This window comes from Phallusia mammillata, chromosome 3, assembly GCF_965637545.1.
Source record: "Phallusia mammillata chromosome 3, kaPhaMamm4.hap1.1, whole genome shotgun sequence".
NCBI lineage: Eukaryota > Metazoa > Chordata > Ascidiacea > Phlebobranchia > Ascidiidae > Phallusia > Phallusia mammillata.
In genome coordinates, this window is record NC_137254.1 from 3,593,006 (window position 1) to 3,611,257 (window position 18,252).

The 18,252-nt window shown below is 34.3% G+C and overlaps 1 protein-coding gene across 1 annotated transcript; it reads right to left on the reverse strand.

The window, feature by feature from the left end:
- Positions 1–13,897: 13,897 nt before the first annotated feature.
- LOC145218247 (uncharacterized) lies at positions 13,898–14,868 on the reverse strand. The gene is made up of 3 exons (XM_080085648.1): positions 14,804–14,868; positions 14,433–14,618; positions 13,898–14,035 (listed from the first exon to the last, which is right to left on the reverse strand). The coding sequence occupies exons 1-3, from the start codon at positions 14,843–14,845 to the stop codon at positions 13,898–13,900; spliced, it is 366 nt and encodes a 121-aa protein (XP_079941774.1). The 5' UTR covers positions 14,846–14,868.
- Positions 14,869–18,252: the final 3,384 nt, after the last annotated feature.

The following is an 18,252-nucleotide window of genomic DNA, read 5'->3' on the forward strand; positions in this document are numbered from 1 at the left end:
TTTACAATATATACCAAGCAAACATTTTACAATATATGCCAAGCAAACATTTTACAATATATACCAAGCTGGACTTTTTATTTACTCTCTATGCCATGAATCACTCATGCCATGAATATCCTGTTTGGAATATTCCATTTGAGGAGTTGAATGCAATCAAGCAAAGAACGTGCTTTGAGAAATAGCTAAAGCGATATATCCTGCTTTCGTTATGAACTACAAAATCTATTGTAAATTTCAACTTCCTTATACGCATCAATAGATTTCACCTGTCAACTGTTGGTTGTGTACGATTAGGGGAATCTTATTAATCCGTCGTCATATCTTACTAGTTTCGAAAGGATTTTCCCTTCTTAGTACTTCCGTGTAAACAAATTATAAAGCTACCGTAAGAACCCTGGCCTTTCTGATATGCTGGCTAGAGTAGTAGGTGCAAGGTATATGCTCCACGTGATTGTGAAATTTCCAAATTTTGTAGAGCAGCGGTTCTCAAAATAGGGTCCGCGGTCCCTTCGGGGTCCGCCACGTGAATTCAGACAGACTTGGAGCATTTCTATAGTCTTATGTAATATTAGATGAGTATAAATCAGACAGATAATTGTTTTTGTGACAAAAAGTGGTCCCTTGCTTCTATTTTTAAAGAACATTGAAGAGCCAATTGTTTGCCCACAAATTCTTTATTGTTTTAGTCGTATTTGTGACGTAATAAACCGTTCTCTCGCGAAGGAATCTAACGTCAACTAAATTCAACCATCTTGTTATAACTGCAGCTTTTGTTTCACTAAGGTACAGTTTTATAAATACATTTAGCTTGGACCTCGAGTGCTCGAGAAAATTGCGAAGAAACTGTTAAAAATAGAAAAAGTTTGAGTACCACTATGATAGAAAAAGAGCTTGATTGTTATATTCGCACTGTCTAAAAAATACTGACAGTAAACGCCGGTTAATCTGGACCCGTTTGAACAAAAAAGTGTCCGGAATAGGAGTAGATTCGAAATCACATTACAATCATACCTCAAGTTTTGTACAAATTAGGCGAAGATCCGGATTAATCGAATCCGGTTTAACCGGGTATTACTGTTTAGGTTAAGTATCTGTTATTTGTATGGTATGCGTAAAAACGAAGTTTTAAAGGGAAATAAGTACGGTACCAGAATTAGTTAAACAGCAGTTGGGAATAAGGACTACTGATTAGGTTTTGAAATAAAATAATTCTCCAATTAAAAATATATACGATCTCAATAAAAGATTTACAAAGTTTTAGGCCTGTTCGTTATGTTTTATAGTTGCTGCGACCGAGCACACCTAAAACAGTTCGTTTTCTACGAGCCTGTTTGTGGTATCTAAACATAAGTAGAAAGGTTATAGAAACTTGTCGAGACATATCAATGAATGGGCCGTTATAATTAAGGTAGAGAATTATTAAATCGAAAAAAATGCTCCTGGTAGAATTACATGCAATTTTCTATATCAGCCAAGTGATTATCATGGTGCAAGTGACTGGTGTGCATAAAATGTTGTTTGCTTTCCGAAAGAAGCGAAAGTACGAGTTGTAAGTAATTTTTTTAAAGTATGAGATTTCAGTTAGCTTTTGTTGATGATGAACTGTGATGCAATTTAGTCACACAAAATACTCAAAATAATAATAATTCAACCAACTAAAATACAGTAACAAATACTAATTCAGTCCAATGAAATACAGTAACAAATAGTAATTCAGTCAACCAAAATACAGTAACTAATTCAGTCAGACAAAAAACACCAAATAATATTATTCCAGTCCACCAAAATACAGTTGCTAATACTAATTTAGTTAAACAAAATAGATAATAATACTAATTTAGTCAACCAAAATACAATAACTAACACTAATTCAGTCACACAAAAACACTAAATAATATTAATTCAGTCAAACAAAATGTACAAACCAATACCAATTCAGTGATACAAAAAACGAATTAACACTAATTCAGTCACACATAACACATTGATTAATACGAATTCAGTCAACCAAACTACAGTAACTAATACAAATTCAGTCAAACTAAATAAAGTAACTAACAATTATTTCGTCAAACAAAACACACAAACTAATACTAGTTCAGTCAAAAAATACAATAACTAATAGTAATTTTGTCAAACAAAATACACAAACTAATACAAATTCAGTCAAACATAATATAAATAATAATACTAATTCAGAGAACCAAAACACAGTTACTAACACTAATTCAGTCACATAAAATACCTGAAATAATACTAATTCAGTCAACCAAAGAACACTAATAGTACTTCAATCAAAAAGGACGCACTAACTAGTACTAATTCAGTCAAACAAAATACGCCAAGTAATACTTAATTCAGTCAAACAAATGACAGTAACTGTAACACTAATTCAATTAATTAAAATACACTGACTAATACTAATTCAGTCAAAAAATCCAGTAACTAATATTAATTCAGTTAACAAAAACACACTAACTAATACTAATTCAGTCAAACATACTATATTTAATAATACTAATTCAGTGAACCAAAACACAGTTACTAACACTAATTCAGTCAAACATAATATATTTAATAATACTAATTCAGAGAACCAAAACACAGTTACTAACACTAATTCAGTCGCATAAAATACCTGAAATAATACTAATTCAGTCAACCAAAAAACACTATTAGTAATTCAATCAAAAAGGACGCACTAACTAGTACTAATTCAGTCAAACAAAATACGCCAAGTAATACTTAATTCAGTCAAACAAATGACAGTAACTGTAACACTAATTCAATTAATTAAAATACACTGACTAATACTAATTCAGTCAAAAAATCCAGTAACTAATATTAATTCAGTTAACAAAAACACACTAACTAATACTAATTGACAGTAACTGTAACATTAATTCAATTAATTAAAATACACTGACTAATACTAATTCAGTCAAACATACTATATTTAATAATACTAATTCAGTGAACCAAAACACAATTACTATCACTAATTCAGTCAAACATAATATATTTAATAATACTAATTCAGTGAACCAAAACACAGTTACTAACACTAATTCAGTCTCATAAAATACCTGGAATAATACTAATTCAGTCAACCAAAAAACACTAATAGTAATTCAATCAAAAAGGAGGCACTGACTAGTACTAATTCGGTCAAACAAAATACGCCAAGTAATACTTAATTCAGTAAAACAAATGACAGTAACTGTAACACTAATTCAATTAATTAAAATACACTGACTAATACTAATTCAGTCAAAACATACAGTAACTAATATTAATTCAGCTAACAAAAACACACTAACTAATACTAATTCAGTCAAACATACTATATTTAATAATACTAATTCAGTGAACCAAAACACAGTTACTAACACTAATTCAGTCAAACATAATATATTTAATAATACTAATTCAGAGAACCAAAACACAGTTACTAACACTAATTCAGTCGCATAAAATACCTGAAATAATACTAATTCAGTCAACCAAAAAACACTAATAGTAATTCAATCAAAAAGGACGCACTAACTAGTACTAATTCAGTCAAACAAAATACGCCAAGTAATACTTAATTCAGTAAAACAAATGACAGTAACTGTAACACTAATTCAATTAATTAAAATACACTGACTAATACTAATTCAGTCAAAACATACAGTAACTAATATTAATTCAGTTAACAAAAACACACTAACTAATACTAATTCAGTCAAACATACTACATTTAATAATACTAATTCAGTGAACCAAAACACAGTTACTAACACTAATTCAGTCTCATAAAATACCTGAAATAATACTAATTCAATCAAAAATAACGCACTAACTAGTACTAATTCAGTCAAACAAAATACGCCAAGTAATACTTAATTCAGTCAAACAAAAGACAGTAACTGTAACACTAATTCAATTAATTAAAATACCATAATTAATTTAGTCAAACGAAATACAATTACTAATTTTGATTCAGTAATGCAAAATACAGTAACTAATACTAATTCAGTAACAAAATATACAAACTAATACCAGTTTAGTTGAACAAAAAACGAACTAATATTAATTTAGTTTACCAAAATACAGTAACCAAAAACTGATTCAGTCAAACATAATACATTTAATAATACTAATTCAGTGAACCAAAACACAGTAACTAACACTAATTCAGTCACACAAAATACTTTAAACAATACTAGTTCAATCAACCAAAATACGCCAAGTAATACTTAGTTCAGTCAAACAAATGACAGTAACTCTAACACTAATTCAGTTAATCAAAATACACTAACTAAGACTAATTCAGTCAAACAAAGTGCACTAACTAATACTAATTCAGTGATACAAAATACAGTAACCAATACTGATTCAGTCAAACACAATATACAAAATAATACTAATCCAGTTAAACAAAATATGCCAATACTTAATTCAGTCAAAGAAAAAGACACTAGATATAACACTAATTCAGCCAAACAAAAGACAGTAACTGTAACACTAATTCAGTTAATTAAAATACACCAAATAATACCAATTTAATCAAACGGAATACACTATCTAATACCAATTAAGTCAAACAGAATACACGAACTAATACTAATTGAGTCAGTTAATCAAAATACACCAAATAATACCAATTTAGTCAAACGGAATACACTAACTAATACCAATTTTGTCAAACAGAATACACCAACTAATACTAATTCTGTCAAACAAAATATGCCAAGTAATACTTAATTCAGTCAAAGAAAAGGCAGGAACTATAACACTAATTCAGTGTAGCTCCTTCTTCTCTGAACCGGGAGTAGTTCTTGGACAATGAACGTCCAAATCTATGACGGTGGACCAAAAGCCAGGACCAAAAGCCAACGGAGGGCGGAGCTCGACGTAATGCGATCCAACCAGATGACGATGATCAACTCTCTGATGGAAACGCAGAGCTTCTCTTACAATTAAAACGCCTTCCCTGGCTTGCAGGTTTTCCAAAGTGTTGCTCAAGATTGTGTTCTTGTAGACTAGTTCTCTGGTCTGCTTCAATCGTTCGTACACTACACGAATTAAGTCGTGCGACTCTGGTTTAAGGAACTCGTCTACAGCAATCGAGTTGTTCAGCGAACACTTCAAATGGTACTCGTTGATAATCTTTGTTTTTTCGTTATCCCAAGCAATCGTGGGAGTACAAGCATCAAAGGAACGCCAATGTCATATCTCTAGGCGTACTAGATAAAAACACCTCGGTAAAAACACCTAGAATTCGAAATGGTTCAAACCTTGCTGTAATTCTTGTTGCCTTCTTGACGTGAGCTGCAGCGTCATTAACTAGAGACATTTCTTATATCACTCAAACAGAATACACTTAATATAATACTAATTCAGTCAAACAAAATACAACAACTATTACTAATTCAGTCAAATAGAATACACTAACTAATACTAATTCAATCAAAATTTAGTAACTGATACTAATTCAGTCAACTAAAATACAACAATTAACACTAATTCAGTCACACAAAATACCTTAAGTAATACTAATTCAGTCAACCAAAATGCAGTTACTAATACTAATTCAGTCAACCAAAATACTGTGACTAATACTAATTCAATTACACAAAAACACTAAATAATATTAATTAGGCGAACATAATACACCAACTATTACTAATTCACTAACACAACATACATTTAATTATATTAATTCAGTCATACAAAAAAAAAAGCTATTCAATAATACTAATTGAATTAATCTAAATACAACTAGAAAGGTGGCTTTCTGATATACTTCCATTTTATATATTCTATACGAAATTTACCAATTTACTATACACTTCATTTGATCTACACATATGATTGTTTCCAGAAAAAACGAATGGGTCCCTACACGCGCGTTTGTGCGGATTTACGGTTAACAAACGTCCTGGTTATTTTTAGATTCTTAAGGAAAAACCTAACCAACTTTAGCATTCACCCCAATTTAAAAGTTTTGTCCGTATACTTTTTGCATCATTAGTGTCATATAATTACAAAAAAAACAGTAAATAAAAACAGGAAAAATACTTTTAATTTACACAACATACATTTAATTATATTAATTCAGTCATACAAAAAAAAACGCTATTCAATGCAATTTAACCATACAAATTACACTAACTATAATACTAATTGAGTTAATCTAAATACAACTAGAAAGGTGACTTTCTGATATACTTCCATTTTATATATTCTATACGAAATTTACCAATTTACTATACACTTCATTTGATCTACACATATGATTGTTTCCAGGAAAAACGAATGGGTCCCTGTAACTATTCGGCCGATTAAAGCAATTTTTTAAATACTGAACGAATAACCTACTGCAACCAATTGTTTAACATTTCAGCACATTAGGGCTTGTATTTCTGGCCTTAAACTTATTATTTTGGGGTTTAGGGGGTAAAAGTGAGTGAATCCAAGAAAAAATTACAAAATTCTTTAGAATAGCTTACATTGCACCAACCAACAAAGCATGAAACCTACAGATTATGTCATTTAATCATGCAGTACAGATGTTTTAATTTTTTTACGTTTTGGGGGCTTGTGGGTGATCCGCTGGGTCATTCGGGGTCAAGCTTTAGGAGGATAAAATTTGGATTAATAACTATCATGTGTCCAAATTTGAAAACAAATTGAAGAACTCTTTCTTGACCAAACGCGTATCACAAACCAGCGTTAGACAGAAAAAAAGAATAAAAGAAAAAAAATGCGGACAAAAACAATAATAACTAATAATAATTCAATCAAAAAAAAATTGCTGCAACTAGTATTAATCTAACAAAATACACTATTAGTTTCGTTGAAGCTATTATCCAGTGGTTACTAAACTATAGGCCACAGACCTTTTGGGCAGCGATCAGCAACCTTTTTTGCAACGCTGACCGTTTCTGGAACTGAAATTTGTTTGCGGACTGGCCTTTAAAAAACTACAAATTTTTAGCAATGAAAACGACTAAATTAGTTTATCATCCCCGGGATACATGGGCAAAATGTTTCAAAGCATTTAACCTGAAAAAGCACACTGCCCGGTAACGAACGCTTTCTTTAGGGGTTCGCAAAGCGAGTTACGTAGGACTACCAAGAGCTCATGGCTCTACAGTCTTACTTTATGTCAGATTCATGCTCATTTTTACCACCAGAGGTCTCCCAAGCATTCCCAACTGAGGTACACAGGCCCGGTGAAAAAAAAGCCGAAAAAAAGTCCCGTTGCCTGCTTTGTATGGCGCACTTGTCAACTTCGTAGTAGGATTCGGTATAACGCCTGTAATAGCCAGGCCTGTTGTACTATGGCTTTTCGATAAGTATGCCGTGATCGCTGGCCTGCATCAACGCTTCAGGGCTGATCCCAGTAAGAATATATTCATCGTAGCTTGAATAGTTACGGTTTCGTTTTGCCTAATTTTTTTATTTGCTTTCAACATTGTAATAAGTTTTGACCTGGAATTGGACAAATTTTGTTTTGTGGTTTATCGCGACCAATGAACATGAATTTCTACTATTTTGGTTGTATTTTTGTCTGCATTATTCGTTGCGACCCATAGGTTGGAAAAGACTGTCCTATATGACATGCAAAAGTTGTATGTTTTCATAGATCAATCAATGATACGTCTTTTTGATAGCTGTTGCATAGAAATCTTATACATGATGTGGTTATTGTTTCTATTGTTTTTCGTCGGATGCGTGGAAGGTGAATGTCCGGGTGAGGATCTCAGTCTCGCTCCACGACCTTATACAAGTAACAAATCATTTTATTTGACAAACCTTCAATGTTAGGCTTTAGTCTTTAATATCGAGGTTTGAACAAAAGCTGAAATCTATTACACGAAAAAAACGACACCATTTACACAATGAAAACAAATGCACGTGTTTTTTTATCATTTTGCAAACCAAAAATATATATAAATGTATTCATTACCTACTGAGAATTTATGAAGTCGGGCCAAAACACATTTCCATTTCTGCTTTATTTCTTATTGACTTAGACTTCCGTTGATTATTATTATTACTATTTATTCAAAGCTTATTTTATTGACAGAACCAAAAAATCTCTCGGTTTGCGAGGAAACGTACAGTGGCCACAAATGCATCTGCCCTTCTTCAATGTTCGAATGTGCTTGTCACAAGTTTGGTCGGTGTGGAGACCAACCAAAGTGCATTGAAATGCTGTATGTAAACAACTGGAGGAACGAATGCGGTGATTGGAGTGATGAGTTTGGTGACTATTGTCCAGAAGGCAGGTTTCAGTGTGACTGTTTCAACACAACTTGTAAAGGTGTAATTGGGTGTGATTCATATTGGGTAAATCAATGCAATGGAAACACAGAATGTATAGATGGAAGTGATGAAGTTAATTGCTCTTGTCCAGATCATAAGTTTGAATGTAATTGTTTCAAAACAAACAATTGTACTGAAGGTCATGGTTGCATCGAAATTGATTACGTTTGCGATGGAAGAAATCTCTGTGGAGATTGGGGTGATGAAGTTAATTGCACTTGCCCAGCTGATACCTTTGAATGCCCCTGTTACAAAACAAAGAACTGCACAACTGTAAACGGTGGTTGCATAAAAAACAAATGGCATTGTAATGGAATTAATGACTGTGGAGATTGGGGTGATGAAGTTAATTGCACTTGCCCAGCTGATACGTTTGAATGCCCCTGTTACAAAACAAGAAACTGCACAACTTTAAATGGTGGTTGCATAAAAAACAAATGGCAATGCAATGGGCGGAATGATTGTGGAGATTGGAGTGATGAAGTTAATTGCACTTGCCCAGCTGATACGTTTGAATGTGATTGTTACAAAACAAAAAACTGCACAACTAATAATGGTTGCATCGACAAAAAATATCAATGTGATGGATATAAAGACTGTGGGGATTGGAGTGATGAAGTTAATTGCACTTGTCCAGCTGATAGTTTTGAATGTGATTGTTACAAAACAAAGAACTGCACAACTAATCATGGTTGCATCGACAAAAAATATCAATGTGATGGAGGTAATGACTGTGGAGATTGGAGTGATGAAGTTAATTGCACCTGCCCCGCCGAAAAGTTTCAATGTGCATGTGTTGCCACGAAGCAATGCATCGGAACAAAGGGTAGTTGTATTGACCGATCTTTGTTATGTAATGGAAATGGTGACTGTTTTGATGGTAGTGATGAGACACATTACACATGCAACTGCTCTGGAGTTCACGCTAGATGTCCGCGCGATCCTGGTAACCAACTTCGCACATCTACTGGCAGATGTTTACCTATAAACTGGATTGGTGATGGATTTAAGGATTGCTTTGATGGAAATGACGAACTGTGTTCAATCACAAACTTTACATGTCAATCTTGCACAATGTTTGCCACCTCTTGTAAGAGTGAGCAGCTTGTCAGGTATCTTGTACATTCTCCAGTCCCACAAGAGTGCAACACGGTAATCCAACCGTCGTGTGCTGATGACATCAACCGTTGTGAAAACAAGAATGTTATTTGTGTCTCATCAAACTGCAACGAAAGAAAAAATAAATATTGCCAGAAGGTTTTTATTTGTGAAAATGAAGAAATAATAGCTGGTAACAACTTCTGTGACTTAGTTAGTAGTTGCAGTGATAAAAGCGATGAAATGAAGTCAGGATTTGGATTTAAATGCTCTGGATCATCGAGACAAGGTGTTTGCGTTTTGCCTCAAGTTAACGTTTACGATTCAATGGCTCAATGTTCTGATAAATCTGATCTTTGTTTCGTCAACGGACAGTTCAAATGTTTTCAGTGCCTGGATAAAAAGTTAATCATATTACCCAAGCAAGTTTGTGACGGCATTGTGGACTGTTTTGATATGTCTGATGAGTGTTTATGTTTGAATCAAAGTTTGTGTAAAGATATAAGGGGTTCTTGTCCGTCAAATCAGATGCATTGTCAAAATAAATCTGTTTGTACAGATCAAAGTGGAAAGTTGTGCAATTCAAGTGTGCAATGTGTTAACCAAATAAACACGAAATACTGCTCGGCTCCTAATAACGTGAAACAAACTCAGTGTTTGCCAGAAGACACCAAGCACCTTACACTTGATGAAGTATTTAAGTGTGCAAAAGCTGACAATCCTCCATTAAGGCATTGGTTTCAGCATTGGTTAAACTTGGGCGTTAAATTTGACTTTTTGTTTAACTCAATATGCGATGGAATAGTGGACAAGCTTGGGGTGTTTGGGGAAATGAATTGCCCAAACAGATTTAATTGTTTATCCAAAGAAAAAATTAACATAGACATCTCACAGGCTTGCGACGGAAAAATTGATTGCGACGATGGTTCAGATGAATTTTCAGGACTCTGTCACAGTGTTCGCTTTTATTGCAAAAGCAAAGAAAAGGTTTCTATTGACAGAAAAACACTTTGTGATGGAATTATCGATTGTGACAATGAATCTGACGAAAGCAAATGCCGTTGCGAAAAAGTAAGGTTTTATTGCACAAATAAACAACCTGTTTCGATTGAAACAAAACTGGTGCAGAATGGAATTCGTGATTGTTCGGACGGAAGTGACGAATGTGTAAACTTGGCTGGAGACGCATTTGCAGATGTCAACGAAATGATAGCTAATCCAATTTACCGAGTAATTTTTTGGATAACAGCTGTGTTAGCCTTGGGAGGAAATTTGTTTGTGTTTATTGCAACTGCTCACAGCTTATGGAATGCAGACAGAAACAAACATGTTTTTATAAACACCAGTATTTTTATTCTTAACCTTTGTTGCTCAGATTTCCTCATGGGAATTTATCTGCTTGCAGTTATAGTGCAAGCCTCACAATTTTCTGGCTCGTATTGTCTATTTGACAAGGAATGGCGATCAAGTAGTTTGTGTTCAGGACTTGGAGCACTTGCAATTATTTCTTCAGAGGCATCAGCGTTTACAATGACAGCCATGACAACCTTTCGTCTAATATCAGCTTTCAAACCATTTACAATCCGAAATATGGGTGTTCTGAGAGTTTTACTGGCTGAATTGTTTTGCTGGATTTTGGCTGCGGTTTTGGCAATTATTCCTTTACTTCAAGTCAATTCAGAATATTTTACAACTGATGTCTGGTTTCCAAACAACGTTTTTGGAAATGATTTTGTTTCCAGAGAAAACATATCACTTCTTGCTGAAAGATTTACTGGTGTAGAACCGGAGGGTTGGAACGATGTGAAACAAACTATAAGAATGGCATTTCCTCGCAACCCAATCAAAGGAGAGTTTGGATATTATGGAGAAACAAGCGTTTGTATGCCGCGCTTATTTGCCATAACCAATGAGTTTGCTTGGGAATATTCAACTTTCCTCATCACCATTAACTTCCTTATGTTCATCTACATGGTGGTTGCATACGTTCTTTTTTACAAACAAAGCAACCGAATGAAAGAAGCCAGAAGCAATGATGTCAGCTCCAAAATGCAGAAAAGAATCTCGAGGTTGATTTTGACCGACTTCTGTTGCTGGATTCCAATTTGTATCATGGGATATTTGAGTGTTGGAGGAATCAGGATGCCACCAGATGCCTATGTGTTGAGTGCTTGTCTGTTGCTTCCAATCAACAGCGCTCTCAATCCCTTGCTTTACTCAAAAGCAATAGAAGATCAACTTACTAGGGCCAAAAAATATGTGAGTCAAAATGTAACTTCTATCCGGGCAATTACAAGTCGCCCAACAGAATTGACTGTGACGTATAATGCTGGTGCCGTTCAAGAAGGCGACAGAGTGATTGAAGTGGTTGGGTAAAATTTCATCCTTGAACACAAAAACGTATACGACATTTTGCTCGAAAAATCGTTGCAATTTTGGAGGAGTAAATCGTGCAATTTCCTTTTAATTTACAAATTGTCTGCATTATTGTGTTGACTATTTTAGCATTCTAAAATTGAAAACAATTCAACTTGAACATTTAAAAAAAATTCAAAAAAACAATTATAGTCATGGAAAATTAAATACTCAATACTCAAATTTGTAGCTTACACCTTGTCATGTATGAGTGCTTGGTAACCGACTGATTCATGATAACGCCTTATACGGCCTGCCGTTCTTTGATTAATGATATAAATCTGTCTTGATCGTTGGTTCGCATGGACGCTTCAGCGCTGTACCCGTTCATGAGTTTATGTTCATCTTAACTTCTTGCAGTTGAGGAAATAATTGTTCTCGCTAATTGTGAATCATTCAAAAATGGTTGTCATTGCAACATGTCGAATTGATTGATGGAATTGCATATCTTATTATAATAATATGTTTGTATAATTGCCTTAAAGCGTAAACTGCCAATTTCTCTGAAACGGAATGCTAAGTGTTTGTGCAACCAAAATAATTTTAAATACATTCATTTGTTTGTAAATTAGCTTTTTGTGTTTAATTTCCTGTGATTCATTTATTTTTTGTGTAAAGTGTGTGCTGTCAGAACGGTGGTACTAAATACTGCATGATACCGCATATGACCGCATAGTATACCACATGTGACCGCATGTGACCGCATGTTATCACACGGGCGAAAGTTGTAAAAAACTTGAATATGCTTTTACGAAATTATCATTTTCCGAACTTTTGAAAGCGCTGACAGTTAGAGCTATTCGGGTTGGGTGAGGGTTTGTAATTGAAATAATACCAGCATCTGGTCTAATTTATCATTGTTGGGGCTTGTATTCTCACATTTCATACACCATATAGTACTCGAGCAGAAAACCATGCGGTATCATGCCGCAACATACCGTAATATGCGACCACATGCGGTATTTTGTACCACCCCTGTGAGAAATGTGTTGTATACTGTGTAATCAAGATTAAAATGCAAAAAGCTAGTCTGCATTTGTACAATGTAGTTTTTACAAAGCAAGTTTAAATGTTTTGATAGATTACAACTCCAAATGCCAGGATGAAAAACTGTTTTTAATTAAAGATGTTAAAGGGAGTTACCTATAATTGTTAAACTTGGAATCGACGGATAAAGGGTCAAGTCCAGCAACTGGCTACTTAGCTAATTAAAATAGGTCAGGTCCAGCAACTGGGTACTTAGCTAACTAAAATAATTAAAAAATACTGACACAGAGTGTAAAGTCAGGCCTAAAGAAAGCCCGTTCTTTTCAAGAAACGGCCCGAACCAGGCTCGAATGGAACACAATTTGTACAATTGCTTGTTATGAATTTTGGCATAGGCGCTGAGGGTAAAAATTTCAAAATGCTGAAATAACGTCACACTGTATTTGTGACGTAATTGGGCTTGGTTTACGTGGTACTTTTTGTCAGCTGATAAATTGGAACAATCGAAACAGTATCGTAAACAATATAAGTACTCGAAACGTCGGTTGAAACCATACATTAGCCTCAGGAGAATTAGTCAATATAACTACGTTAAGCCCTTGCATTGGTCGGCTATGGGCAGGGTTGCCATCGACTTGAAACCAAAAATAAGAACAACCAAACAACTAAATTTTCATACGAAACGAATCAAACGTTTTTGAACAAATCTATGCATTTTTACGAGCCATGACGTATCCCATACCGTATTTTTGGCCAGAAACAATCTGTTCCAGCAACACCTTGTTCGTAAACAACGTTCGTAATTGGATTACTTTGCTTGCTACACATTACCTATTGTGCCTTACAAAAACCCATTAATTTTGGCCACAACGTGGTTTTTATTGAATGGATGTCCTCTAACTGTCACCGATAATGATGTTTTTTATTGAATATATGTCCTCAAACTGTCACCGATAATGATGTAGTATCTTTAGATACAACAATACGCAATATCACAAAACCATGCAAATCATCGAAAACGCAAATTTACGATAAATATTATGTCCGTATATGTAGACTTGCTCCCCACTAAGTATTAGGTACCAACAGGTCGGTTTTGTTCTGGTTGTACATGGTTGTTTGGGTTTCTATTCGTATTACCATCCATTTCAGTTGGTTCTGCTGGTGGTCCGAAAGGTGGTGGCGGTATGACTGATTCCTCTTTGCATGCAAACTTGTCAAAAATATAAACAAAACTTTTTCCTTTTTTAACATTTTTTGCCAAATTAGCAAATATTTAGTTTGCTAGAACCCGTATTTGTTACGAATTGCAAATAAATTTATAGTTTAATGATGAAAATAACGGCCCAAATAAACGTAAAAAAGCGACATGCTTTTTTTTACAGCAACAAGTGTGTATAACTCATGTGGCCTTCATATCGCTGATGATAGTATGAGCATTTACCGAAACGTTTAAACACTTAACCATGTCGTTTTTTACGTTTATTAAAGCCGTTATTTTCACAATATAATTTATGAACAGATCTCTATATCGTTTTCCAAAATTCATAGTTATATTTGAAATTATGAAAGGATTACGAATAAAATAGTTCTTGCCTGTACATGTTTACCTTGGACATGTATCGCAATGTATTACCACATATTAAAGTTGTACCCTTGGGGAATGCATTGCCTGGTGCCCGTGGTGCTGGCATTGCTTGTAAATATAACTGCGATGGCAATGGCGGTGGTGTTGGTATTGGTTGTGTATATAATGGAGGTGGTGATGGCTGTAGATGTAGTGGAGAAGTCAGATTCTGAAAAACATTCGATTCAAAACATTTCGATTCTAAGAACAAAAGCAAAACTGATACACATGACAGCGCTGACAAACTGTAATGTTTATATTAATCTACTTCAAAGATCTAAAAACATCAACATAAACACATGTTACCACTTAGCAGGATAAACACATGTTTCATTTCGCATTAATTCTACTTACTTCATGTGTATGTAGTGAATTCTCCATTTCTTCCTGTGACATTGTTGTATTCAACAACTTCTTTTTCGATGAATCAAATCAGACAAGAATGTTTAGATTTTAAACAATTTGCTAGAAACTCACTCATGTAAACTATAACACAAAATAATTGTTTTTTTAAATAACTTTTTTGGCATAGAAAACGTTTTGATTTAGAACGATTCAAGCAAACCGGTAGGAAAAGTTCTGTTCGTTGTGTAACAAAGTCCGCTGAAAAGTGAAAGAATGAATTTACTGCGCAATATGCATTGTTTCCCTAATACTTACGTTTACACAAAGTGACTTGTCAAGTCACTGATGATAAAACAGTCAGATGTAGAATAAAAAAGTCTTCAATTCTCAGGTAACATTTAAACACAATTGGAAATGGTTTGAAAATTTTTTTCATCTTTGGCAAAAAAGTCACATGTTTAATTATATATATCGTCCTCTTTTATCCAAATTCTAACACATTCACCCACTTTGTACAAAGGGTGTCATATTTGACTTTTATACTTGCTTTAGTATTGTAAATGATTTGATTATTAACTTCTAAACCTTGTTAAATATCTAAACCCCGTGTTCATAACACTTAACACATTGTTCTATACTGGTCTTGTGCAAAAAATGTTCATGATGTCGTAACTTATTTATTGTTTTACACAACTTCGTAAATAGAGTTTTTGAAGGAACTTTAGAAACTTGAAAGGCCAGCAATTATACAGGCAAAAGTCCGTGCCCTTCAAGTACGTCTGTATACATGTAATAGCTTTCAACATTAGCAATATGAAATTTCGTAGCCATCTCATATAACTTCTCAGTTTATCCTGAACTTTTGAAAAGCACATTTATATTCTGCCTGGTCTCTGTAGAACCGATAATTTGCACATCTAGAACTGTAGACAAAGTGCTGTAAAAGTTTTTACCACGAGAAAAATGCAGACACACCAGAAACAAAATCAAAACATTGGCCACGTCATGTCACACTTTGACGAGCGACTTCCAGGATGTGACGTAACACATTCCAAAAAAGGAGTATAAATATGGTATCGTACTTTCAACAGACGCTCTTGTCGGATAAGCTGTACATTTTGCATTGTTTTTAGCTTAATTACTTGATTTTTGCGATTTTTAATTCAGACGATTAGTTTAAAAGCTACACATCAAGATTTTAATGGCCACTTGTTAGATAAAACATATATAGGTTGAGTATAACCTAGATACATGCATTAAATGTCAAATACATACAGTTCTACGTAAGTGAAAGTAGTAATTAATACAACTAAGGTGTATTTCAAACTAATCCCACATTAGTGAAGAAACCAACAGTATTCTAAGCTTATGGCAAATAAAGGAAAAGTATGTGGTGTGTTTTTATGTACAGCCAAGCATTAGTTGTTAAAAGGTTGGTTTCGTTCTGCTTGCAACTGATCATCAGGGTTTTGACCCTCATCGCCATCCGCATGTGTTGGTTCTTCTGCTGGGGTTCCATTAGGATCAAAGTTGTCAAATGCAACTCGGGCTGAAATGATTGTTTGGTAACATAAAAAATAGTGTCCTACTACGACATCAACATTTTTCAAAGAACATCCACTTACATTGGTTTACAGGTGGCTGTGTTGGAATGTTTGGATTAAATTCTTTCATCTTAACTTTATCGAAAATCTGTACAAAATAATTTTGAGCTTAACTTGATGTCAAAGATATTTAACAGTTTTAATTTAGTTTGTTTGTACCTGCAAAATATTAAGTTATTCACTGGGATTCAAAAACACATTTCAAACAAAATGACTGGCATAGATTTAAATTTCCTGAAGTAATTGGGTCCTCATCTTAGACTAAAAATTGTTTAGAAAAATATATTGTATTATTTTACTGAATACTATTTCTATTATTCTTACGTGGTGTGGCTGAACTGCTAGAGAGTCCATCAATCTATAAAACAAAAGAGCAACAAAATTGCAAATTGAAATTTATAGTTCACTCAGGCACTCAGGCACTCAGGCACTCACTCACTCACTCAGGCACCCAGGCACCCAGGCACCCACGCACACACGCACACACGCACTCACGCACTCACGCACTCACGCACTCACGCACTCACGCACTCACGCACTCACGCACTCACGCACTCACGCACTCACAACTTCCTTGGTTCCTCTCTTAGCTGATCATCGCACTTCTGCCTCGAAATGCATTTACCCATTTTGTATGAAGGTACTATTTTTTACATTAACACTTTTATTAAAAGTTACTAATTTACTATTTTTACTTGTAAACTTTTTTAACTGGAAAATTGCAAACATTGTTATACATTTCAAACCCTTTTTTTACAATCAGCACATCAGAATCTATTTTAAAATCTCAAAATGACAGGAATGAAACAATTCCCAATCGCTGCATACTTCTGTGTACATACAATAGCTTATCACATCAGCTGTAAATATTTTGTTGGGTGCCATGTTTGTTCTATTTTCTTTTATAACCATTTGTTATCTTAAACTTTCACTGAAAAGCACTTGCAGTGTCTTTCTTCTAACAAGTAGTAATTAATACAAACTAATGTACCTGTTTTAGTTAAGGGGCCAACAGTATTCTAGGCCTATGGCATATAAACGAAAATTCATGGTTGTTAAATGTACATTTAGGCAAGCATTAGTTGGTAGGAGACTATTTTCGTTCTGTTTGCAACTGATTAACCGGGTTCCGACCCTCATCGGTATCCGCATGTGCCGGTTCTTCTGCTGGGGGTGCACCAGGGTCGAAGTTGTCAAATGCAATTCGAGCTGAAATGATTATTTGGTGACTTAAAAAATAATGTCCAAAGACAATAGCAATAGTTTTTAAAGAAAATCTACTTACATTGGTTTACAGGTGGTGGGGGCGGTGGTGGAATGTTCGGATTAAATTCTCTCATCTGAACCCTTCTGAAAAGCTGTACAAAATAATTTTGAGCTTAACTTAGTGTTTATACCTGCTGAACATTAAGTTATTATCTGGGATTCAAAAACACATTTTAAACAAAGTTGATGGAATGGAGAATATTTTCTGCAGTAATTCGGTTTTCATAAACTAAAAATTACTTTTATTATTTTTAAATATTAAAGTAGAAGAACCGCTGTGTTGTAACAACACGCCAATTTTGAAGCCGTATGCACAACACGACACACCAAGCTGTGTTGTCAGGTGGTGTGTTGTTTGGAGGTGTGTTGTTCAACGACACCCCTGCCGTGTTGTTTGAAGCTGCAGTTTTGCGACACACCTGGTGTGTTGTTTGAACACACTCATACAACACGCGTGTTGCGTGTTGTTTAGAGCTATAAAGCATGACACACCAAATACCGTTTTGTATTTTATTGTAAACAGTACCGTACCAACGAAATAGCGTATTTATTGAAGAAACTGAACATAACGTTTATTCTTCGAAATCA

Excerpts from the sequence above, each read along its gene's own strand:
- LOC145218247 (XM_080085648.1), bottom strand. The coding sequence starts at position 14,845 with ATGTCACAGGAAGAAATGGAGAATTCACTACATACACATGAA. Across the intron at positions 14,619-14,803 it reads ATTCACTACATACACATGAA|AATCTGACTTCTCCACTACA; the intron begins GTAAGTAGAATT and ends AATGTTTTTCAG. Across the intron at positions 14,036-14,432 it reads CATTGCGATACATGTCCAAG|TTTGCATGCAAAGAGGAATC; the intron begins GTAAACATGTAC and ends ATTTTTGACAAG.